This window comes from Hemiscyllium ocellatum, chromosome 3 (assembly GCF_020745735.1).
Source record: "Hemiscyllium ocellatum isolate sHemOce1 chromosome 3, sHemOce1.pat.X.cur, whole genome shotgun sequence".
Taxonomy (NCBI): domain Eukaryota; kingdom Metazoa; phylum Chordata; class Chondrichthyes; order Orectolobiformes; family Hemiscylliidae; genus Hemiscyllium; species Hemiscyllium ocellatum.
The window spans coordinates 118337873-118364436 of NC_083403.1; the positions used below are offsets into that span (position 1 = coordinate 118337873).

Genomic DNA, 26564 nt, shown 5'->3' on the forward strand with positions numbered 1-26564 from the left:
AAAGTTTTAGCGTGTGGGTCACAATAAGTGCAAATCGGACGCTATAATGTTTACGGTGCTTGAGTTTTATGGGTGGGGAGTTTAACTGACACTCTATGTTTTGTTAAAAAGACCCCTTCACGCCACACTTTTTTTGAGTAAAAGGTAGATTCCGATCATCTGATCTGTCTCCAAAGTTCTCTGATCTTATCTTCATCCTGTTCGGATATCCTGAAGCTGCTAACTGTATACTTAACCTATTTTCTACAGGGCCGTTGTGGAAATGATCAAGATTAAGCCCAAGTCTCTATAGCAACTCCACTCCACCCCCAACCCCCCACCACCCTTCAATACACCCCTTCCTGGCAACACAGGCTATCAAAACAAGTTTTATGGATGAACTCTGGTCTGCGCATTTTGCTGCAAAAAAACGTCGACTCAACCTGTAAGGTCAGTACAAATTGTTCCGGCTTTCATGCTTGGGTAAATTAATGCAAATTTTCAGATTTCAATGTACAAGTTCACCATTAGGAGAGATGCATGCGTTAAGTTGGAATTGCGAGAGCAAATGCCCCATATTCACATTGTCTGCATGCAACTGTGCTTCTTGAAGTACAGTAAAGATTAAAGCGGTCACTTTGCGATAGCATTGGCACTTTTCAGAAAGAAAAATCCTCTTTTGCATTTGACCAAAACTCTCGAGCAATGGGAGAAGAGTGCTGTGTATCCCATGGCAACAACAGAGGTAATAAATGACCCCACCTCCCCCAGTACAGTACTAAGATTTTGTGTGTGTGTGGATTTTGAATGTGTCGGTCAAGCAGGTGAGGGGGGAGGGGAAGAATTTTTTTTTGGGGGGGGGTGCAAGCTTTAGTTAGCCTTTTGATCTTTCCTTCTTATTAGGCCGGGGAAGCAAAACTGTTCCTTGGCGATTGGTCAGACTAATCCTCCTGAGCTCTGTCAGCCGTTAACCATGTGAACAGATTAGACCGTGGTTCTGCTGGACAGGCTTCAGCTGAGGTCTGTGTTGTTCTCTCGCTGTGTGTTGCTGCTGGTGTCCTGCAGTGTTCAGGAGTTTCAACTCGATGTAGCCTTCGGCGTTTGGCGGGGGGAGAGAGAGTCAGAAAGGGAAGGCAGGAGAGCGAAGTAAAGACAAAAATAAACCAAAACCTTCAACATTTTGCGCACAAGCAGACTGAAGAATGTGGAGAAATAAGCATAAAGGACTAAAAGACTCTGACTCGGAGGATGACAAGCCACAGGAAGTGTCGAAGGTACGATCCCCATTAATTCTGACCAGATATCTTAGATTTTAGTAGCTGTAAGAAGAGTCCTGATGCTTTCTCTCGCACACACAAGACTCCCCAGTCCGTTATGTCTGACGGAAAAGGGCTTTATGCTGTCTGTAAATGTCCCATAAACTTTATACAACCTGGCCTTCCGCTGGCAGTATGCTTTAATGACGTTTCGTTAATGACAATAAGGGATGGCGGATTTCTGGGGTTTTTTTAGGCCGAATTGAGCGTGGGGTCACAGCCATTGGACTGTTTTTTTTTCAGGCTGGGGTGGTTCTGATGTGTTCACCCCGGGGATAGGCTTCACTCGCCTGGCTGCGAGGTGGCTGGTGCAGGCGAGACTGCTTCAGCGCATCTCGCAGTGAACCGGCCGAGGGCGCCCACTGCAGTTTTCACCGTCCCCACTCTCTCTCGTTTGGGATTGGGGGTGTGGGGGGGAACGAGAGCTGGCTACAGGGGGAGGGGAATAAATCTGAAACGGGCAGGAATTCGAGAAATGTTTCTTTCGTTCTTTCTAACGTATGCTACGATGCGCGAAGGTTTTGTTTTTAAACGCCAGTTTCCTGAGGGTTCCTGACCTATCTAAGGCGATCATCTTTCAGATACCATAAACGCTCATGATACCATTGGTACTTTCACCTTGCCTCAACGGTTCACTTCAAAATGAATTAACTGAAGAATAAAGTGTATCAAAATAGAATAAAGGTTTCATATGTTTGGCGCTATACCGCATTGCCATTTAAGGGCTGAGTTCAGAGGATTTTAAGTTCTCATGAGATTGCATTGCCTTCTATCTGGGCAGTAACATATTTGGAATGTCTGTTTCATGACTTGTTTCAGAGCAAGGACCCTTTGCTTCCAGAAGAGTCTACAAGTTCTGTGTCTCAGCTTGCGACGAAGGTAGGAGTCTGTTTTCACTCAGATTTCCTAGTCTGCTTTGATGGATTACACTGAAAATTTCCACTCCTTTTTTTTAAAGAAAAGCTTATGCTTTTGTTTTTTTTTGCAATTCAAGCAAACGTTACTTTCTGATGAGAGTACTGTATTAATCCAGCATAATCAACAATAGATCAATACAGGCATCAATGCTGCATTTGTCCAGTTAAAATGTGCTTTTGATGGGAACAATATTATAAATTAGTAATGACTGGAGCAATATTATAAATTAATAATAGAACAGATCAACTACGGCCAAAAGACGCCCTGCTAAAATATTATTTTGCTTTTTACATGAGCATATGTAGTTGTACAGGAATTGACTGCTAGTTCATTTACATTGATTTTTAAGCATTGTATGTCACTGTCCACATTTAGTGATCATTCTGAAAGGGGCAGTTACTTTCTGGGTGAAAGTCAATAAGATGCATCAACTCTAAGGAAATCTTGATTATCTTCTTCCACCAACCATGACAGAGAGAATTTCCTGACGTTTCTATATTTGTAAATTTACATACTGTTGGTGGGAGAAATGTGGTCTGGCCCACTATTTTTAGATTTTCTGCCTGATAACTCACTGGTGGATCTTTTAAATACATTTCAGTCCAGTTCAGCTAGCATGTCGTATGCGCCCCATTTTCATGAAAGAATTTTATTTCCTTGAGTGGATGTTGAGAATGAAAAATAGAATACTTTTTCCAATTTTTGTCATGCATTCTGGATCAAGTAAATTGTACTCCCAGATGCAGAGGGAAACTGTTGCTGATTGAGTCTTGTATCTAATTTCAAAACTGCACCTATTTCAGCCCACTACCCTGAAAATTTTAATTTCCTAAAATGCCTACCCTTGCGTTTTCTTGCAAGGTGGCTCCTCAGACTCTGAGGCCTTTGGCAAAAGCACACAAGCTGATGGGAAAATGAGGTAGATCCCACTTCCATTAGGATCCTGCGGCCTCCCTACAGCTGAACCAGTTCCACTTTTTGGATCTTCCAGCTCTTCCAAATGAATGAGGGAAACCTCTGGAAATATTTCTGGGAGTGCTGGTGTGAGTCCAGCTGAGATTCCATGGTAGGAGTCAAGCCTTGCAGAAATAGATCTCGGAAAAAAATTAATTGTCTTCACTACACTTTGTTGTCCCTTCATTTGCTACCTGAGAAACGTACTTTTGATGTTTGAGCTGGATACTGTTGTAGTGTTTTCACTCACAAGCGACCCCATTCTCATTAATTGAAATGGATTCCAGCACTCTTAACATGGGTGGACTGAAGATATTCTCTAGCGCTCTTCTGTGGGAACATATTAAAATATGGTCCATTAACCCTTCAACATTGGCTTCTGACCCTTGAAAATTAGTTACAACCTGAAGATGACTCCTTACAGCCACCAGTGGTTTGATTTCATCTCAACCAGATTCAAACCGAGCCCTGAATTTGAAGGTTCAGGATGAGAAACCACTTGCATTGCCTACTTTAGAGTCAACCTGTCTTTTTTGTTATAACTTGTTAAATATTTGCCTAATTGTTTAACCAATTAAAGAATCATAAAATGATACAGGATAGAAGAGGTCATTTGGTCCATCATACTTGGACCAGTTATTTAAAGCAGGTACCCAATTAGTTTCACTTCTTTGATCTCTCTTCATAGCTCTGCACCTTTTAGAGAGTTATTCAGTTTTATTTTGAGAAGTTATCAATCTACTCTTATTACCTCTCATGCAGTGGTTTTCAGATTAAAAGTGGTATGAAACATTTTGTTTCATGTTGCCTCTGATTCATTTACCAATTTTTAAAAAATCTTTCCCTCAGATTTTGGTGCAAACTGTTATGACCAAATGAATCCATTCCCTTTGTTTGTTAACCCTTTCACAACTGGTACATTGTGGCTGCAGTGTGTCACACGTACAAGATGCACTACATTGACTCTCAATGGCTTCTTCAATGTCCCCTTCCAAATTTTCAAATCCTGACCTTTTTAGAAGGAGAAAGACAAGAGGATAATGAAAGGGATTTTGTAGGTGGTGATATTTCCCAAGTTCCCATCAGGGCAGCATGGTGGCTCAGTGTTAACATTGCTGCAGTGTAGCGCCAGGGGCCCTGTTTTGATTCCAGCCTTGAGTGATTATCAATTGAAGTGTGCATGTTCTCTCCAAGTTTATGGGTTTCCTCTGGATGCTTTGGTTTCCACAGTTCAAAGATGTGCAGGTTAGGAGAATTGACCATGGATGTGCAGGCTAAGTGGATTGGCCATGATAATTTTGGGGTTATGGGAATAATGTTGGAGGCTAAGTCTAGGTGGGATGCTCTTCGGAGGGTCTGTGTGGATTTGATGGGCTGATCCCTTTCTGCACTGTAGGGATTCTGAGATTTTCCCAATCCTGACTTGAGATTGTATCACTGTTCCTTCTTTGTCACATGGTCAAAATCTTATACTTCTCCAATATTCATCTGTTGTACCAATTTCACATTCACTACACTGGTTTGAGGAGGCAGCTCATCGATATCTTCTAGAGGATAATTTGCGATAGCCAGTGATGTCAATATGCTACGAACTAAGAACAAAATCTCTGTCTCGATTAATAAAACCTAGGATCTGTGTACATTTTTTTTAAACAGCCTTTTCAACTGCTGCCATCAGTGATTCGTGCATGGGCTTCTGCTGCTTCTGTAGTCTCATTAAAATTCTGGAATTTAAATTTTAGTGTCCCCCTCATTCTTACCACTAAAAATAATCCTTTTATATATCTTTGTTTATTTATTGTGGGTTTTCCCATTTCCTCAATTTGTTCCTGCCTGCTGATGGTTGTTATTAAGGTTCTCCACTCTGCTGAATATTGTCAACCAATAACTAATTATCTTTCACATGTCCAACTTCAATTATTAATATAATCAGTGAGAACACTGCTTTATAACAGAATCTGTCACTCATAATCTCATTAATTCAGTTCACCAACTATAAACGATCAGGAGCTGAACCTGGAACCTGAAGGATTTCAAGTATCCTATTTGAAGAATTATGGTGGTCGAAACCCACGGGGACAAGTTTGCTTTGTTCTGTAATGAAATCATAAACCTGACAAAAAATTGGCTTTAAAATAAGAACATGGAAAACAAGAGCCAGGAACTTTGAAAATGTCTGCTCAGGTCACTGATGCCATCCCAGTTAGAGCAGTTTGTGTAATTTCAAGATGCCATCATCGAACGGATCCAGACCAGAGAGTGCAGAGCATCAAGATCTTAATAAAAGAGTGTAGTTATTATTTACTTTGCAGGAAAGGAGGCCAACAGAGGACTGGACTGAGGTTTTAAAATTGAATGCTTTTTAGATTCTGGGATTAATGTTAGTCTTTGGAGTCGAGGCAAAACAGACTGTCAGGAACCTGTCTGTATTCATGATTCATGACTTGCTAAATTATACTCTTGCCAAAAACCAGTTTCATCCCTTATTTTAAATTTCATAATTTACTTGGGAAACATCTCTTTACACAGTTAAATTGCTTGCATTTCCACTTTTGAGATGTAGAAATATACAAAATAGAAGTAGGCCATTCAGCCTTTTGAGCCTACTCTGTCATTCAGTTTGATCATGGATGATCATTCAACTTAATATCCTATTCCGTTTTCTCCCTATGTACTTTAATCTCTTTACCCCTAAGAACTAAGTCCATTTGCTTGAAAACATTCAATGTCCCTGAAAATTCCACAGTCTCACCACTGGGTGAAGAAATTTCTCTGCATCTCAGTCTAAAATGATCAACCCTGTATCCTTATGGTTCTGGACTCACCAGTCATCCAGAACATACATCCAGTGTTTACCCTGTCTAATCTAATTGTAATTTTATAGGTTTCTATAAGATCTAAACTCCACTTAATATAGTCTCAATTAATCTGGTCTCTCTTCATACACAGGTCCGGCTATCCCAGAATCAGTTTGATGAATCATTATTACACTGTCTCCATAACCAGAACACCCTTCTTAAGCCAAGGAGACCAAAACTGCACAAAACTCTGGGTTTGGGCTCACCAAGAGCCTGTACATTTCCAGTGAGAGATCCCTGCTCTTGAACTCTCATCTTTTTGCTACAAAAGCAAAAGTACCATTGGCCTTCACTATTGGCATCCTTACATTCGGTAGGTGTTGTACAAGGATACCCAGAATTTGTTGCACATCCCTCTTTCCTGACCTATTGCCATTCAAGTCATCTGCCTCCCTATTTTTGCCACCAACATGGGTAGCTTCACATTTAACCACATTATACTTCACCTACCATTCATTTGCCCACTCATTCAACTTGAGCAAATCACACTGAAGCATCTCCGCGTCATCCTCACTGCTCATCCTCCCACACAGCTTTGTCATCTGCAATGGTCATTGAACCTTTTGGAGCAGATTGAATATATTTTTGAGGCAGATGAAAGGCAATGGAGAGTGGAGTAGGCTTGTTGGACTGTCTTTGGATTGTGTTAGCAAAAGGTTGGGAGAAACATGATGGAACTAAATGACTTCTATGTGATAAACCTCTGACTTTCTTAAAAATACACATTAAGGAGATCTGTACACCATGGGTATTTGTGAAATTTAATATATAGTTATTATACTATTAAACTAAATCATACTAAAACTTATTGAAAATATTGAGACAGATGAAAATATTGTGTAGTTCCATTATGGTATTGAATTACTCAATGATGCAGTTTATATACATAGGTGTTTATACATTTCTAAGTCATACAAATATTTTGTTTCTTTTTACTTAGGCCAGCATTTATTAATTGTCCTTGAGAAGTTAATGGTGAGCTGCCTTCTTGAACTGCTGTTACGTTATATATTTTATGTGTGTGCACTATTCATCATTTAATATGGCCTAGCAGGAATGCTAGAGACCAAATGGAATGAAAGAACATGTGACGGGAAACAAGCAGTTGGTTTATGGGAGTTTTGTGATGTGAGAGTTGGAATAACATGGTGACCAGAAAAGTACATGCCTGAAGTCTGTCTTTAACCAACCTTTAACGTCTGGTGTCTGTCACGCATATCTTTACCTGGAGTAAAATGGATCATGTGCTGCAGCATGGCAAAGTCATGGGGCTGTTAAACTATTTGTGCCCCTTAACCACAGCTGTATTTTTATTCTTTGTCATTTTTGTTAAAGTGAACCTTAAGTGGGAATGTACCATTATGCTTTGATGCAATTATACAGTATACAATTAACCTGAGCAGTTTAAATTTAAGATTTCTGCATCCCTTGCAATGCTGATGTTAAACGTTTTGAAATTTGTAAGATGGTTATGTTATCAGATTGAATCCAAGGAACAGGCGATTCGACGTTTCGGGCATAAGCCCTTCTTCAGGAATGAGGAAGGGCTTATGCCCGAAACGTCGAATCTCCTGTTCCTTGGATGCTGCCTGGCCTGCTGCGCTTTTCCAGCAACACATTTTCAGCTCTGATCTCCAGCATCTGCAGACCTCACTTTCTCCTATGTTATCAGATTGTCTCTTTCATTCTGGGTGGAAAATTAGATTACTTACAGTGTGGAAACAGACCCTTCGGCCCAACAAGTCCACACCAACCGGCCGAAGCGCAACCTACCCATACCCCTACATTTACCCCTTACCTAACACTACGGGCAATTTAGCATGGCCAATTCACCTGACCTGCACATCTTTGGACTGTGGGAGGAAACCGGAGCACCCGGAGGAAACCCACGCAGACACAGGGAGAACGTGCAAACTCCACACAGTCAGTCGCCTGAGTCGGGAATTGAACCCGGGTCTCAGGCGCTGTGAGACAGCAGTGCTAACCACTGTGCCACCGTGCCGCCCACAAAGGGGTCACGTGAACTGTTCCAAATTCTGCTCATAAAAGCTTGTGGTTGTCATTATGAAAGGTGAAAGAGGAGCCATGGAGTTTTACTCCAGTGGGGTGGGAGGAGGGGGAGTGGACAATAGCAAGTGTGTGATATCCATATCTGTAAACAATGACCAGGGCAGTTGTGCTGACAGCTTTCAAGTACTGGTACTTTTCAAGTTACAGGGAGTTATTGGGTTTTGTATATGGTTATACCTCGATCTCTCTTTTTAATTCCAAGTTAGAATGGAGTTTGAGATGAGAGTTCAAGAATAGTTAAGCAGCATTTCTGCCTGGATATACGATCCGTGGTCATGGCAAAAGGTCTTGAAAGCAGAAAAGGAGAAAGAAAGAAAACCATTTGTATCCATGTCCAAGGTTTGATTGTGATATTTCTAATCTTCACACATCAGTTGGTTTGCAAGATTCTGGGAGAGACGGCAAAAAAAAGAGGCAGCCAATCTCTTGTTCCCCATGTGGAAAGCTCCTGTTTGAATTGAAATGACCAAATTTGTGGAGATTTAAGTGAAGCCAGATTCACGGAATTTAGTTTGATCAGAATCTCTTGGGATAACTGGGATAGTCAGTTCAGGTATTAGAAATTATTGCAATAGGAAATACAAAAAGAAGGACAGCATTGAGAACAGAGAAATGAGTGCTGTAGGAAGTAACAATATGTCTGGGACAATGTAAGGTACAACTGTTTAAGGGATTCAAAAATTAAATCCTTTAGTGGAGTGTAAGTTCCGTACTAGAATAGTGTTTAGACAGTGTTGTTTTTAATTTGTTGTCGTAAAAATCTAAAAACTTGAACTCTTGTCATGTGATACTTCTAATTAGCCACTGGATATTCAAATACCTTAAATGTCATTGGTCTCGTGCAGATCGTAACTTGTTTATTTCCACTAGGTTTCAATCATAAGTTTGAGATAGTATAGGCCTCCCAGTTTTTATCAGGATGTTGATGACTTCACTGAACCATGCCTTTTGCATATAAAGTAAGCACTTGCCTACTGGGGGCAGACTCCCCCTTCCTAAACGTGTTCTGTGCTTTGAAAAAGAGCAAACGTTCCTCCTATCCAACTGCCATTTTGTCCGGTGTGTGTGTGTGTTGTTGGGTGTGTGTGGTGTGCTGATGCTACAAAAGTGGAAAGAAGTTGTTTATAATTTTGTTACATATTTATTTTTAAAGAACAATGCATCTCATTGCTCCAGGCGAGTAATTTGCTCAAAATCAACACGCACAGACCACTACACCACATTTTTCCGGATGTGGCAGCGTGTCTGTTGTTGCTGGCGTCTGGTGAAATTCATTCAGGTTGTGGCTGTGTGAAGTAGAGGTTTGCTTGGGACAGGAAGGTTGTCAACATGAAAGATGTTTATAGAAGTGAGATTACTGAGGTGCAGGAACATTTTAAAATCTGTATAAACAAGGGACAATGCAATTGTTTTAATATCAAATAGAACAAAATTGTGTGGATGACATCTGGCATTTAAAACTGATAGATGAGAGCAAGTGTCACCTTCACACCATACACGTTTAGGGGACCAAAGGGTATAGATTCCCAATTTTACTGTCATAAAGTCTGTGTATCTGGGGAATGAACAGGGTTAGATGGGTGGCAAGATGAAGAGCCTGGAAATAGTGAACAGTTTAGGAATGTAGGTATTTGTGCACCAGAAGAGAGTGGTGGTGGGGATTTGGCTGCCTTGGATCTACAGGCTCAAGCATTAGCTGCTGGCACCCCGATGGGATGAGAGACTGAATCAGAATTAGATTTAATGTCACATGTACTCACATGAGTACAGTGAAAGGTTTGCAAGCTGTCACTTATGGCGCTATCTTAGGTATAAAGATATCTAGGTACAGATTCTTTGGAATAAATTAGGAAAATACAATATCATAGGAATGTAATAGAAAAATAAAGGAATTTAAAAAATCAGAATTACAGTCCTTCCACCCAAGTCCATGCTGGAAAAAGAAATAAACAAGAAATTACATAAATAGCATTCATCTTGGGTGGCAGAGTGGTTAGCACTGCTGCCTCAGCACCAGAGACCCGGGTTCGATTCCCACAACTGTCTGTGTGGACTTTGCACATTCTCTCTGGGTCTGTGTGGGTTTCCTCCGGGTGCTCCGGTTTCCTCCCACAGTCCAAAGATGTGCAGGTTAGGTGAATTGGCCATGCTAAATTGCCCATAATGATAGGTGCATTAGTCAGGTGTAAATGTAGGGGAATGGGTCTGGGTGGATTGCTCTTCGGAGGGTCGGTGTGGACTTGTTGGGCTAAACGTAAGTAGTCTAATCTTCTGAACAAGGGGTCTACAAACAGGGCTTTTGAAAGGTCCTGCAGTCAGAATTCCTTGCCGCTGCCTACCCTCTGCTGAGTCTACGCTTCAGCCACTGCCACAGCCAAAGGCCCTTGAGTCATTGTGGGCCTTTTGCAGCCAGGAGTCCTCTTCTGGGCACTGCACTGCTGCAGATGATGACTCACTGACTGCCTGAGTCAAGGCTGTAGGCCTACTACAGTTGGGAATCTTCACTCCCGGGCACCATGATCACTAGAGCCTACCAGCACTACCCATGCTTTCCACAATGTCAGAAGTTGAAGAACACAAGAGAAAATAAAGATGAAAGAAGAAATAAAAAGGTAGAAACAGATGAGCCCTGGACTCCTGGGCTTAGGAGCCTGTCCACTGTATTGATACTCTGCCACCATCTTGAGATGGTTGAGATATCTTCAAGCTGTGGGTCAGTAGTGTAGAAGGTTGACAATTCTGAGTGTGAAAGATTGGAGAATAGCAAGAGAAAGAAGTGCAGCCTCTGTACTTGTGCATCAGAGGCAGTGGATACACCAAAACCAATTTCTCAGAGCAGCTGAAAGAGGAGAATGAGGTATGGAGGTCTTACTCCCAATACAGGTTAGAGACAAAAAAAACTGCAGATGCTGAAATCCAAAATAGATAAACAGGAGGCTGGAAGAATGCAGCAAGCCAGCCAGCATCAGGAAGTGGAAAAGTTGACATTTCGGGTCGAGAGCTTTCATCAGGCCTGGGCAGGGGGAAGGGAGCTCAGAAATAAAGAGTGGGAGGGGGTGGGGTTGGGGGAAAGGTAGATGGGATAGCGATAATTGGATGCAGGTAGGGAGTTATTGTGATAGGTCAGTGCAACAAGTGGAGCAGATAGGTGAGAAGGAAGATGAACAGGTAAGGTTATGTCAAGGGGCCAGGGAGGAGAGTAAGGGCTGGACATGGGATGAGCTATGGAGATGGTGAAGCTAGTGAGGACTATGTTGAGGCCTGGTTGGTCGATGGCAGGGGTGAATCTGGTTGGTAGCTGAAAGGAAGGGTTGGGAGGTGAATTGGAAGGGAAGAAATGGGGATGAGTGGAAAGGTTATTTGAAAAACGTTTCAATTTCCCCTCCTACTTCCTCTCTGACATGTCCATCTTTGGCCCCCTCCATTGCCACAGTGAATCAGATCGCTACTTGGAAGAACAACACATCATCTTCTGCCTGGGCAGCCTGTAGTCTGCAGGCCTTAACATTAAGTTCTCCAATTTTGCTCTCCTGTGCATGCAATGTTGTCGAGGTTTTGGATTTGATGCAACTGGTTTCCTCCGTGCTGTCCTTTGATTTTAGATCATCTTTAAGAATTCAGCACATGATGCAGTGTCGTTTCACTTGAGAATCACCCTTTTTACATGAGGAGAACAAAATGTCAATTCAGAAGGAATGCCAGGAAAGAAGCTTATGGCATTTTACAACCGTACTCTTATGTTGGTTTCAGTAGTGATCAATATATGTGAGACTGTGCAGAAATTGTGCTGAACTTTGCAGCCCATTGTTATCAGAGACACAGATATTGCCTATGTAAGTTACCACAAACCTCTGTTTTTATACCACAGGGTTTCAGTGAGGATAACAGTGTAATGTCAGCAAATCATATGTATGCTGCAGTATTAAGAAATCACAGAGGATGCAGATTTAAATTTTCCTGAAATAGCAGCGTCAAGGAAGTCCATATTTGTCAGAGCCACCATGACTATGCTTGACTCAGTTGGATCAGTAATCTGCAGGAAATAATACTAATCATTTCATTGAAACTAAAAGATGTCATAGTGCAATGCCTAGTTTTTCAGGAGGCCAAAGGAGATGTCCCTTTCCACTCTACCACTCAAGATGTCTTTTGCATCTGTCACCATTTCAACGCTTGAATGCTTGACTATTGCTGGATTTTTTTTGGGAATCATGCATTGCAGGTTAATCTGGAGTTAGCTGAAAGACCTCAATGCAGGTAATGAAGGGCAGAGTGGAGAACAAGTGTGAAATGACACATTGAACATAATTAGGCTGAACATGCAGTTGCTGCCAGGTGAGGAGACCGAAGTGCAGATTTCCCTCTGTACAATCACCTCACTTCCCAAGAGCTGAGCTCTCAACATAGGCTGTGGCTAAAGCTGGGGTTCTGCCCTTGCAATTGTATTTAAACTGAGCCAGGCAAAAAGAATCAAAATTTATTGCTACAAGTTCCGATGCCCAGCGTTGTCATGTGGAAAAAAATCTTGTCCTGTTGTGGTCATCTCCTAGAGGTCATTGACAAATGGCCATGTTTGATGCAAATGCACATCCTTAATTATTAAAATAAAATGATAGTGACTTTTTTTTTCTTGCCAGTGCTCAAAAGAGAACATTGCAACAAATTGAACATAGATATGCACTGTTTGAGCTCAACTAATTCTATATTCTTCCTTTTGGCCGTGAAGTGGAAAACAGAGGAAATAGAGACCAGCCAAGGATCCATTTTTTTAAAAACATCTTTATTTTCAAAATGTATATCCCTCTCCTATTATTGGACAAGGTTGAAAAAGCTAAGTAACTGACTAAGTGGCCAAATGTAATTAATGACTGGACTAAAAGCTCAGGAAGCAAATGAATGTCAAAAGGTAGGATGCTGGGAGGTATGCCAGAATTCAATAGTTACCGCCATGATATGCCAAGAATACATTCTCCTGGAAAATGCATGATTCTGTCCAGGCAGCAAAAAACTAAAATAAGCTTGTTGAAAAATGTCTGAAAAAAATCCAAATGAAAATTCTAATATTCTGTTCCCATTGATGTATAACCTGCAAATGCTGCATTCATGACCTTTCAGTATGCTTACTGGAAAAAATGCTTGCAGACCTGCAGTCCAAAAGCTTAACATATATCTAGTTATCACTGGAATGACAGAACAGTCTGGAATGTTGCAAAATATGCACTTTGATATTATTATAATTTTAATCAGTTATTTGTCAACTCTAAAACTGGGTAATAATTATAAGAATTGGCCAAGTGCTAAAATTTGTTTTCCTGCTTGGCTTCCTACTACGTGCTTTATTTTAATTAAAAATTAACTTTTTTTTAATCAAGTAATGTATTCCTTTACTTAATAAACTGACACGAAGCAGGAGAAGCAATAAAGCAGGGTAGGAATAGGGAAAGGAGAAACAACAAGTTAAGAGTGAGAGGTGTTCAAAGTTTATGAACACTTGGGTTGCAGGTGTTTTGAACTATCAAATCCTTTTCGCTAGAGAAAAAAAAAATCACTAGTGTAATACTTTATAAAAACAGTAGACTACTTTGTAAATAATGTTATTCTGTGTTATTAAAGATCTAGGAAAGGTTGATTGTCAGTTTATCCTAGAAACATTTCAGTTATAACACTAAACTCAATGTTTCATGCATCTTATTTTTAAACAATACACATGATACATATAATTGTTTTTCAAATATTAGGTCATCCAGATGTATGACTGTATAGTTCCAGTGCACTAGAGATTTGATGCAGTATTTTTGGTGACCCTGAGCTTTTGTATGTTTGATTAATTTAATATTTTCTTGGCCCTGTGGTTTATACCTGGCACTCTCTTGCTGATTTCTTTATCCAAGAATAACACAAGCTTAAGATTTTATCTTCAGCTTAAGAACACTTAGAGTCATAGTCATAGAGATGTATAGCATGGAAACAGGCCCTTCAGTCCAACTGGTCCAAGCTGACCAGATATCCTAACCAATCTAGTCCCACCTGCCAGCAACCGCCCCATATCTCTCCAAATCCTTCCTATTCATATACCCATCCAGACTCCTTTTAAACATTGCATCGTACTAGCCTTCACCACTTCCTCTGGCAGCTCATTCGATACACGTACCACCCTCTGCGTGAAAATGTTGCCCCTTAGGTCTCTTTTAAATCTTTCCCCTCTCACCTTAAACCTATACCCTCTACATCTGGACTTCCCACACCAGGGAAAAGACTTTGTCTATTTATCCTATTCATGCCCCTCCTGATTTTATAAACCTCTATAAGGTCACCCCTAAGCCTCCGTTGCTGCAGGGAAAACAGCCCCACCCTGTTCAAGATTTCCCTATAGCTCAAATCCTCCAAACCTGGCAACATTCTTGTAAATCTTTTCTGAACCCTTTCAAGTTTCTCAACATCTTTCGGATAGGAAGGAGACCAGAATTGCACGCAATATTCCAACAGTGGCCCAACCAATGTCCTGTACAGCCGCAACATGACCTCCCAACTACTGTACTCAATACTCTGACCAATAAAGAAAGCATACTAAACACCTTCTTCACTATCCTATCTGCCTGTAACTCCTCTTTCAAGGAGCTATGAACCTGCACTCCAAGGTCTCTTTGTTCAGCAACACTCCGTAGGAGCTTACCATTAAGTGTATAAATCCTGCTAAGATCTGCTTTCCGAAAATGCAGTATCTCGCATTTATCTAAATTAAACTCCATCTGCCACTTCTCAGCCCATTGCCCCATCTGATCAAGGTCTTGTAATCTGAGGTAACCTTCGCTCTACACTATATCTCCAATTTTGGTGTCATCTGCAAACTTAGTAATGATACCTCATATGATCACATCCAAATTATAAAAATGACAAAAAGTAGTGGGCCCAGCACTGATCCTTGTGGCACTCCACTGGTCTTAGGCCTCCAGTCTGAATAACAATCCTCCACCACCACCCTCTGTCTTCTACCTTTGAGCCAGTTCTATATCTATATCTCCCTGTATTCCATGAGATCTAACCTTGCTAACCAGTCTCCCATGGGGAACCTTGTTGAACACCTTACTGAAGTCCACATAGAGCACGTCCACTGATCTGCCCTTACCAATCCTCTTTGTTACTGCTTCAAAAAAATTTGTGAGACATGATTTCCCCGCACAAAGCCATGTTGACTATCCCTAATCAGCCCTTGTCTTTCCAAATTCCCTCCAACAACTTGCCCACCACCGACATCAGGCTCACTGGTCTATAGTTTCCTGGCTTGTCCTTGCCACCCTTTTTAAACAGTGGCACCATGTTAGCCAATCTCCAGTCTTCTGGCACCTCACCTGTGACTATCGATAAAAATATCTCAGCAAAGGGTCCAGCAATCACTTCCCTCCCTTCACACAGAGTTCTAGGGTACACCTGTTCTCTTTGCTAGATATAAAATTTAAGAATGATTATCACTTCAAAAGTACAGTGGATTGCCTGATGTAAAGCAGATGGAATAAATACTATCCTTCTGATTATTATGTTTTGATAATACCAAAGACATCTAAGCTTCATGGGGCACTTCTAATTCCAGAGTCAAGGAGTAGCATCTCAATCAGTGAAAGTAAGGGATTCGCCCAAAGGAGCTATTACATTTCAAGAAGTTGTAAATAGATCGTTTCATGAATAGGGCAAGGTTGTTTCCACATAAGAATGGTTCTGTTTTAGCTATTGTGTAGTTTATATGTAAATTAATTCAGAGATATCATCTTCATCTTACATGTTCTCCAGTCAGCCTTTTAACATGTTTAGGCCATATAAATCCAAATGTAGTAGAGAATAAAGATACAGGTTGAAGTTGTGATCTGCTATTTCCACAAGTAATGATTAAGCAGAAATATATAGATCATAATACTGTAGCATAAAATGAAAATCATAATTAAACCAATTATGGCAAAGCATGAGTAGCCTTTTTTGGTTAGTTGTTCAGATTATATCTTTGACATCTTTTGAAATAAGAAAAATGAACTTATCCAAAGGTTAACCCTTTCAGAATCGCCACCTTGTGTAACATTCCTCACACTGGAAGTATATAATTAGAAATGTGGAATTTCATTCATTCAGATGTTAAACATTGATGGAATTTTAAATTTATTTTTCTGCCTAATGTGTGCTCTCCCCAAAGCTGTTTTTCTTTGCTTCTCTTTATTTCGTTTTTGTACTTCACTTGGCATTTGAAGTAAATATTCCAATGTGCACTTCCTGGTTTAGAATCTGTGTGTCACAGTGAGGATTCTTTAATTTGATTGGCTAAGACAATGCATCATTTTCTTGCACAGGTTCTAGATCCCATGAACAAGGTACAATGTTGAAATGTTTAACCACTGCCTCAGTACAAAAACTCACAGAAGTGTAATGAATCGCGTATGTTGCTCACTTTGTGCTGATCACAGTGGTGTTATTTAGTTAATTACAGAAATAATTCATTCTGTCAGTCTTTCGTAAATACCAGGAAACCTTTTATAAAATGTTACTGAACATCTAAGTTTGAAAATTAGATGATGCTAATGCTGCAAGGAATTAAAGCAAATGAGATGAAATGATTCGGTAGCTTGAATTTTGATCTCTAGTTACCTGCTACTCTTCAATTTTCCAGGACAGTAAATCACATCTGTTCACACCCTTTATCATTTAATTATCTCTACAGTGAAGCAGTCAACTCTAGACTTAGCAAAACTAGGTTTTGCATCTTCTTTTTACTTAATGCTACTTTATTTAACCTTTTGCAACATTTGGTAACTAAAATATGTGGGAGAAAATACGAGACGGTTACTGAAAAGTCCCTTGCATAATTAGAATGTTCATACTGCAAGATTGTTATTTGTTATCACTTCAAATATAGCAACCTGTGCCAGGGAAGTTCTGCCTAAGTTAATAGATGTACTGCATGCACATTTTACTGTAATGTATAGGATATCTTTTATCTTTGATACCAGTTAAGCTCGAAAAAAAATCAAGTTGTGATTTAAAAACAATCCATGAAAATCTCAGTCAATCATTTTAATACGATTTTAATCAAAAGTACAATTTTGCTAATGTTATCCTTTTCTTGGAAGTCGATAATACCTGTTCTGATATGGTTCTGAGGGTGCCAGGTGCTATCTGCAATTTCACTTGTGGCCATTCTAAATAGGTTATATTTATGCTGTAGCTTAATCATACAAAACATCCTAAGGGTTTTTATGATGACAATTGGTCTGTAATGGTAATAAGAGAGCTAAGAGCTAAATTTTGAGAATGTAACGAAAGAAGGAAACAGTACAGCATACTTGAGGAAATGCCAGAGAATAATCCTTTTATCCATCTTGGCATTAAACTAAAATAGAATGTGTTGTACAGCTGGACGCAGAAGGTATGCAATAGACTGGATCTGGAGAATGAAGAATGCTTACTGAGAACCAAGGTTAAATGAGGTTGCTAAGTTGTTGTGAGGCAAAGGTGAGGAGGAATTCTATTGTATCCACTATCTAGCTGGGTGTATGTCTGTAGATGTGAAGGGAAGAATCACAGCTAAGTCCTATCATCCTCCAATATTCAGAATTGCAACTCAAGGCATGGTAACTAAATAATAACTCTCATGCACTGACATGGCTATCAGAAAATCATTAGTATAATGGCCAGTGTTTCTTCACTAATTTAAATTAATGCATCAGAATACATGAGGAATGTGTCTGCAATTTTCTGAAGCATATATAATTGGAGCTGTGCTCGTCATGTAATTTTTGAATATTAGACCAATAAGGTCTTTCATTTTTAGCTGCAGACTTTGCCCATTGTTGCACAATATTTTTCATGTGCTTTGGCTTGAATTCACTTGATAACACATCAAACAACAGCTTGAACTGGATGATTTTCAAATATGTTATTCTTTAATGATAGAATTGGCATTTGGAAAAATGAAATATGGATTAAAAAAGAGACATATCTACAGCGTAATTAAATGCAGAAATACATATTCCTCAATATGGGCCATGCTAGTGTTTACAGAACACTCTTTCACAGCAACAGTAAATGTAGTAAATCATGTGACACGTCCTCACTAGTCTCCCAACAGTGGGAGAACCTTCTCCAATTCAGATGACGGTTGCAAAGGGCAGAAAGGGGTTCCAAAGCAACAGGATGACAATTAGGCTTTTGTCCAAGTGACACCCATTATCCGAGTCCATCATAATTTATGTGGAGACTGTCGATATGTTCTAATCAATCTGCTCAGAGATGTTGTGGAGTCTTGTGGCAGTGTCCCTACCTCTGAGGCAGAAGGCCTGGGTTCAAGACCCATCTGCTCCAGAGGTGTGTTTAATATCTTTGAAAAGGTTGTTAAGAAAAATATTTTTTAAAAATTCAGATTATTACACACGGACAGAGCAGGTGGGACTTGCATCTAGACCACATGGCTCAGAGTTAGGGACACTAACACTCACCATGAGACACCTAAATAGAAGCTTTATGGCTTTTTGAGCCTCTGAAAAAGTCTTCTGGTGTAATCTATTGGTGGAGATAGGAAAGGCTCCCCCACTACCTTTTACATCTGCCAATTGAGGAATCCAACCTTGTAGAATGGTGCTGGATGCTGATAGCCATCCCCTGCATTACTTTTTATCTCACTTCCCTCATTCCCCTCAACTCACATCCATCTCTATGCATGTTTTGGCTCTCGGGTCTCATGATGGTCCTGGGCCTCTGGTGGGTGCTGTCCGTCCAGCAACCAATAGACACACTGATGCTGGTAGCCAGAAGAACTATTGGTCTCTGGCTGATACCTATTTAGACAGAGGACTTCCACTGCCAGGCGTCTCAATTGTAGGGGCACAGTTGGCAGATAATTGGCTGGAGGGCACTTAATTCTATTTGATGTTCTCCACAGAACTGATGGTATCTCCCCAACAGTTTCCCACCTGTGGCTGGGGTTTCCATCAGCCTGACGCAATTATGGCCACAGCAGGATTGACTTTCGGGATTCGAGATCTAGTTTTGGATCAAGTCTTTGGTCATTTTCTTGATAGACTAAAGTAATCCAGATTAACATGTCTGTAATTACTTCTCCATGATCTCTAGATTGCTTGTCTACTTGACCACCATCCAGTATTGTAGGAGCAGGAATTTCAGGATGATCATTGTCTTTGACTCTGGCTATAAGCTCCATTCTTTAGTTACATGACGTCATCCCTTTACCTGGCAACTGTCTCAGGCTAAAATAGATTGTTTCTAACTTGGTGTTGCATTGGACACTCACATGAACTTCTAGTCACCCGTCTACTTCAACATCAAGACTGCCAGCTTCCACCTCTGCAATATTGCTGACTTCGTCCCTCTCAACATAGCTACTCTTAAAATTCTCATTCAGGGCTTGGTATCTATAACTTGACAACTCCATTTGAATCCTAGCCAGCGTTCCATCTTGCTCCCTCCATCAACTTGAGCCCACTTAAAGTTTTGCTATCCATTTTCTAGGTTGCAGCAAGTGCTATTCACCATCATCCCAGTGCTTGCTGACCTGTATTGGCTTCTGGCCTGCACTGCCTCAAATTCCACATCATCTCTGTTTTCAAATACTCCTCATGTTCTGAACAGACCATATCATCCTCTGTATCATCCCCCTCAATCCTACAGTTCTTTGAGATTTCTATAACGCTGAAATTTAACTTTCTGAATTTACCTGCTCCACCATTAATGGGCACACCTTCAACTGCCAAGGCCCCCCTCCATTAAGGTACATCTTTAAACCAAGTTCTTTGTCCAAGCTTTTGGTCCATTTGCCCTAATATCACTAAGTCTTAACAAAAATAAGTTTATATATTATCGTGTGCAGCATCTTTTGCAACAATCAGGCACTGAAAATGTGAAAGCTCTTATGCATTTTAAATGAGGCATTCTCATAATAAGGTTCCTTTATTTCTTATGAGATGCCTATTGAAATGCCCCTTGTGGTTGTTAAACACTCCATTCTAGATAAACTGTGTACTAAATAAACCTTTACTTTGTTTAAAGAAATATCACTATCCTTTAGGGAAGTTGTCGGGTAGGTTGAAACAACTTTAAATTGAATTTTGCTCTTGAGAGATCGATGACAATGCCACTCCTGAGTGCTACTCTCCTGCAGTTTCTGTGAAGGCTGATAATAGGTAATGGGGAGCAGATGTGCATAAGACTGCTGCTAGTTTTCAAAGTAAACTCCTCCTACATACCAAGAAGAGCAGGTTTACATTTTTTACATTTTCATACAACGTTGTCTTTAATTTGAATGTGCCCCCTTGCAGGAGGTTGGAGGGAGGAGAGGGAACTCAGCTGGGGTGAAGCTTGGAAATATGAGTATTAAATTGCATTAATGTACTTTTCTTGTCATAGGTTGTATTGTGATCTTGTTCAGTACATCTGTAAGCCATGAAGGGAAATCTTAAGTTCAATACAAAAGACCCATAGATAAACTAATTATCTACTGCTGCTAGACATGTGGACGACAGAAACTTTATACTTGCCAGTGTTGTCAACAACCTGAGACCCGTCTGTCTGGGGTCAATGACACTGCGTAAATATAAAAATGCATTTAGTTGCTTGACTAACATCCTCTAACACTGTGTTTACTATGCTGGATGCTGGTAAAACAGCTGTAGTATTTCATGGAAAATATTGAGTTGCAGAGATTTTTGTGAATTATTCATTGCATCCCAGGTTAGATGATAAAAAGTAATTTTACTAGAAATGCTATTGTAATCCAAAGAAGAACATAAGTAATACGATCATTATTGAGAAATATTTGTGATACGCTAAACTGTTTCATCTGAACACAGTAGCCGTAATTGACTAGATATTCTTCACCAGAAACAAAAGCACTTACACCTAAATTAACTTAATGATAATAAATCTTTCTTTCCTGATCTGCCGTAGCCACACACTACTATTGGTAAGAGTTGTGTGGGTAATTGACAGTGAGGGGTGGGGGTGGGGTGAGGGGGGTGAATTGTTAAGGTATTGAGCTGACAACAATATTTGTTATTGGATGTTGAGAGCTACAAACTGGTACATGTGTACACCTGTGGGGCAAAATGTACCAGACTCCATGTTTTTAAAGGCTTGGCAATTTTCAGGGAGTAAACATGTATTAGAAGTATACAGTGCAAGTAGATCATGACATCAGTCAGTATGCAGTGCTGATGGATGAAATACCAGTGCTGCCTTTATGAAGCGTGGCTACCCTGCTTACCTTTTAACTCTCACAGCTGAACATGTGTTTAACAGCTAGAAGCATCCTTCCAGTGCTAATGAAAGGGAGCATTAAAGACTTGCATTTTAGTTACTGGTTTATTTCATCAGGCTGTTTCTAATATATTGCAAGTTTCAACTCTGTAGGAAATGCTGAAGGATTTTTTTTAACTGATGTTAAGGCTTGTGCTCAGACATGGAAGAGCAGTAGGCATTTCCTTTAGAAAACCTGGTGCCCAGGTTCAGGATATCTCATCTGGGCTGCAGAGGAACTTAGAGTTGAAAGGGAAAGATCCATTTGTGGTCTATGTAGGTACTAATGATAGAGATAGAAAGAGGAAAGGGGTTCTGCTGAGGGAATAAGAGTAGCTACATGCTGAGTTACAAAGCAGAACAAAAAAGGTAGTAATCCCTGGATAACTGAGCCAAAGCAAATTGGCACAGGGTCAATAAAATTAAAGACGTAAATGTGTGGCTCAAATATTGGTGTGGGAGAAACATGTTTGAATTCAACAGGTCATTGGCAAAAGTACTAGAGAAGGAATGAGCTGTTGTGATCCAATAGGCTTAACCTGAATTGTGCTGGGGTCAGAGTCCTGGCGAATTGCATAACTAGGGCTGTTTAGAGAGCTTTAAGTTAGATATTGGGGAGGGTGGGTTCAAATGTATGGAACATTATGGAAAAATTAAAGAAGAGGAAGGCTCAGGTGAGGTTATTAAAATTTTCAGAGCAAATAATAGGTCGGAGAGTATAAAAAAGCATCCAGAATCTAATGTGGACAACAATGAGAGGGGGAACAGTCAATGCAGGACTGAGGGAATTGTATTTAAATGCAAGCAGCGTACGGAAAAAGGCAGATGTGCTAGTAGCACAGATTGCAGTTGTCAGACACAGCTGCAATAGCATCAGGGCTGGGAACTAAATATTCAAGGATACACAACTGATCAAAAGAATAGGCAGTTGAACAGGATACAGGTTGCCCTGTTTGGAAGAAATGAAATTAAATCAGTAGCAATAATTGACATAGAGTCGGACAGCATAGAATCTGGGGGTAGAGTTGAGGAACTGCAAAGGAACAGTTATGTACAGGCCTCCCAGCATTGGTCAGGATGCAAGGAAGATGATATGTTAGGAGATACAAAGGGCATGTAAGAAAGACATCATTACAATAGTTGTAGGGGACTTCAATACGCAAGTGGACTGGAAAGGTCAGGTTGGTAGCAGATCAACTGGTGGAAGCAGACTTGATTAGGGAGCTTAAGGTGAGGGAACACATAGGCAGCAGTGACCATGATATGATAGAGATCCCCCTGCAGTTTGAAAGGGAGAAGCCTGAATCAGATGTAACAGTGTTATTATTGAGTAAAGATAACTACAAATACGAGAGAAGAGCTGGCCACAGCTGGAAGATGATGAAACAGCAATCATTTTCTGGGAGTAATTCGGGAGGCAGAAATCCATCCCAAGGAAGAAGAAGCATACTAAAAGGAGGACAGAGTAACAGTGGCTGACAAGGGAAGTCAGGGACAACATAAAACCAAAAGTAAAGGTTTACAATATGGTTAAAAATTTGTGGGAAGCCAGAGGTTTAGGAATCCTTCAAAAACCAGCAGGTAACTAGAAAAACAATAAGGGGGAGAAGATGAAATTTGAGCATATAATAGTCATTCAAATCATTTGGCAGCACAACTGTGACCTTCTGTCTACATTGTGATTGAGAGAATTTTATTACTGCAGGGTGTTTGTTCACTCTGTATTTGAGAGCTGTCTAATTTAGCCCAGGTGAGGCGGGTGATCTCCTTCACAACAGCGACTTCATTATTTGTAAGTTTATTTCTGAGGGCATATTTAGTGATGCACATGCCTCAGAAGTCATCGTTCCACAATGTTGTGCTTTCAATCTTCATTGGTAATGAAGCAGCATTGATGAGCCTGTTACTGACACTGCCATGAGATGAGCACTTAAACAAATGGGGAGAATTTATTTCTGCACTGATTATTACAACTATCAAAACATGAAGCCATCTGTGCAGTGTAATGTTAAATAAATGGTCATGTATGGTAGTGGGAAAAACAACATGCCGTTTAATCTAGGTCTGGGTTGCTAGGAGCTAGATGGGAGCAGCTGGAGGTGACCTGGCCATTTGATTATATTTTTCACTGCCCTGTGGGGAAATACATTTTCTGTGTCTACCAATGCAGCATGATATGGGGACATTAGAGGGTAGGAGGAAATAAAAGTATCTCAGCAACAAAGTTGCTACTAAAGTAAAAAAGAAATATTATTACAGAAGTACATTAATTGTTAAAAGGGACACTTTTAATAAGTCCAAGTGTTTGGCAAATTTACAAACATGATGCAGTGACCTAAATCAAGTTGAAATATGTATCTTGTTGCATGCATATGATCTTGTAATAAATGATGCAGAGGTTTTTTTTCCCCTCCAGCTACCATTTAGAAAATGTCTGGTAAGTACTTCTCTATGAAGTGCATCCCTCTGTCTTTCAAAAATGGATCTCAACTTTTAATTTTCATTTGAGTGAAGGGTTGGAGTGACTAGTGTTCTGTGAATTAATAAATTGCTCAAAACAAGTGAATTGATTTCATGCAAAAAAAATGCTGATTTATGCTAACGATATCCAAAACTTTGGGAAAAATCAGTATTGTCTACGATGTTGTAGAAAACCAAGATAACAGGTTTGATTTTCTGTTTATGATATATGACACAACTAATTACCTATAACCAATTAAAGGTTTCCTTGCAAAAATGTGTGAATAGGAGTCAGTCCCATAAGCTAATCTGGCAATTCCATTAATAATGGCTGATCTGTACTTCTCCAACATGTTTAACAGTCTTTAGTCCATAGTCTTTGCCTCTCTTGTCTGACGATAAAAATCTGTCTCTCCATTCTTGAACATTTGAAATGCTCAAGCCTCTACAGCCTTTTGAGGACAATTTTTGAGATTTCCCTGAAATAACCAAACTCTACTTGTGACATTGTGCTATCCATTTCTGAATGTCCACCACCAAGGAAATAGCTTCACTATATTTATTATAACTTGAGGTACTTCAATTAGATCAACCCACTACCTTCTACATTAAAACAATTCAAGGGTCTGAAATGCCTTGGGACATCTTGGACTGTAGAAAGTGCCATGAAAGTATAAATCTTATCTTTCTATATTCAAAGGAATATTACAAAATATATGCCATCATCTCCACAAGGTAACCAGTATAGTTCTTTTAGATCCATATAAACCTCCCTAGTAATGCCATATATCCTTCCTGAAATATGGTGTTTAAAACTGAACACGGTTTGAAAGGGGTCTGATAAAAATTTTATCCATTGGGTGCATAAATATCTTGCCTTTGCATTTCAGCCAAAATGAGATACAGGTCAGCATTTCATTAGTGTTTTTGATTGATTTTTGCACCTGTACATTGACTTTTAATAATCGGTGCATATGGATTCAACATGTGTTCCCCTTCACCAGATGTTAATGCTTGACAATAAAAAAGAAAACAAATTTATTTCTCAGATCCAAAGTGATTGCTCTCTCATTTCTCCACACTGAACTCTATCACCTTTTGTTTTGCCTAACCTCTGTTATGCAGCAGACCAAACCCCCCTTCAAATATATCAGAGATAGCCTAAACTCTAACTTTTCTCACTTAAAGGCAAATTTAAGGTGTTGTGGTCCAAATGTAATTGAATTAGTTACACTACTGGCTTTAAGCACAACAGACTTTATTTTTACTCTACAATTAAACTAACAAACAATTGGAAGATTACTTGATATACCTTTAACTTTATTGGAAAATTTAACAGAATAATGGATTATTTAACTACTAAAAAGCAACTGTTCCAACATAGTAAAATCCCACAAATGCATCCTAGGCAAAGGCAAATTCAGTAAAATTGATCGTTTCACTTGGTGTTTCTCCAGTCCAGTAGGAAACAACATCAAGAAAATATTATGGCTGACAGAGAGAATTCTAGCTTTTAGCTGTAGCAGAGAGAGAGAGAGAGAGAGAGAGAAAGATGTAGCAGCTTTCACAACCACCTTCCAAGAAACCACTGAAAGTTAATCTAAACTTTGGTTCTTTGGGAGTCTGACTTCATGCATTCATGCAGCTTCTATTGTTCAAACTTAAAACAAACCCCAAGGCCTCACAAGTTATTTACTTTGTTGCCTTGGAATGGACAAAATATAGTTCTGAAAGCGTTTGTATCGTCACAGCACTGATTCTGGAAGGTAAGTGTTGTGGCAGGGAGGAAGTGATTAATAAGAGATGAAGATCACAAGGCAGAAGGAGATGGTTTGGTACAAACAAAGAAGCAAAATAGCTGCAGAGAATGTGTATAGGAATGATAGAGAACCATTACCAATAGCTCAGGACAGTAGTTACAGTCTGAAAATGTTGAATTAATTGAGTCTGGAATGTTATAGAATGTCTAATTGAAAGGTGAGGCGCTGTCCTTCAACCTTATCCTGAGTTTATTTGGAACAGTCTTGCAAAGTCTTCCCTACTTCTAGAGAAGTTCATCATCATTTTCCTATTCCCTTTTACACCTCCTGTAAGTTTATCTTTCTCTTTACTTGTCCTGTGACCATCTCCTTTTGGCTTGGACTATAATCATTTCTGCCATTTAATTGCTCCTGCTTTCACTATGTTCCTGCCTTGCTTACCTCTGCAATTGTGTGACACACAGAAACATAGAAAATATGAGCAACTGTAGGCCAATTAGTCCTTCGAGCCTGTTCTGCCATTCAATACGATCGTGGCTAATCATCCAATGTAGTACCCTGTTCACCTCACACCCTTTGATCACTTTCGGATCATGTTACATCTGTAAACATTTTCCAGTTCTGGCTAAATGCATTGACCTGAAGTATTAATTCTGTTTCTTCTTTTACAAGTGCAACCTAAACTGCTCGTAAACAAAGTTTTTCACTGTACTTCAGGGCACGTGACAATAAATCGATCAATCAATAATGATATATACAGTGTTTGTTTTGCTTATATGTCATGACCTACCAATGATAGGAGATAACCATGCTGACTGCCTTTGCTTAGATCGTAATTGTTAAAGTATTCTGTCACTTTATATTCATGATCAACTTCACCATGATTAACATTAGACTAATTTGTGATAAGTTTCTTGTTTCCCTTCATACTTCCTCAATAAGTAGTGTAATAATAGCTTTCC

At 39.8% G+C, this 26564-nt stretch overlaps 1 protein-coding gene across 3 annotated transcripts in view; it reads left to right on the forward strand.

The window, feature by feature from the left end:
* Positions 1-339: 339 nt before the first annotated feature.
* The window catches only part of LOC132807529 (testis development-related protein-like), a 65689-nt gene continuing 39464 nt past the window's right edge, over positions 340-26564 (forward strand). The window contains exons 1-3 of one of the 3 annotated variants that reach the window (XM_060821646.1): positions 352-429; positions 1174-1253; positions 2115-2174. In XM_060821646.1, the coding sequence (XP_060677629.1) occupies positions 1182-1253; positions 2115-2174 (132 nt within the window). In that variant the 5' untranslated portion in view covers positions 352-429; positions 1174-1181. Of the gene's footprint in view, positions 430-1043; positions 1254-2114; positions 2175-26564 lie in introns of those variants that run through there. The other 2 variants (XM_060821648.1, XM_060821642.1) reach the window with 2 other exon arrangements.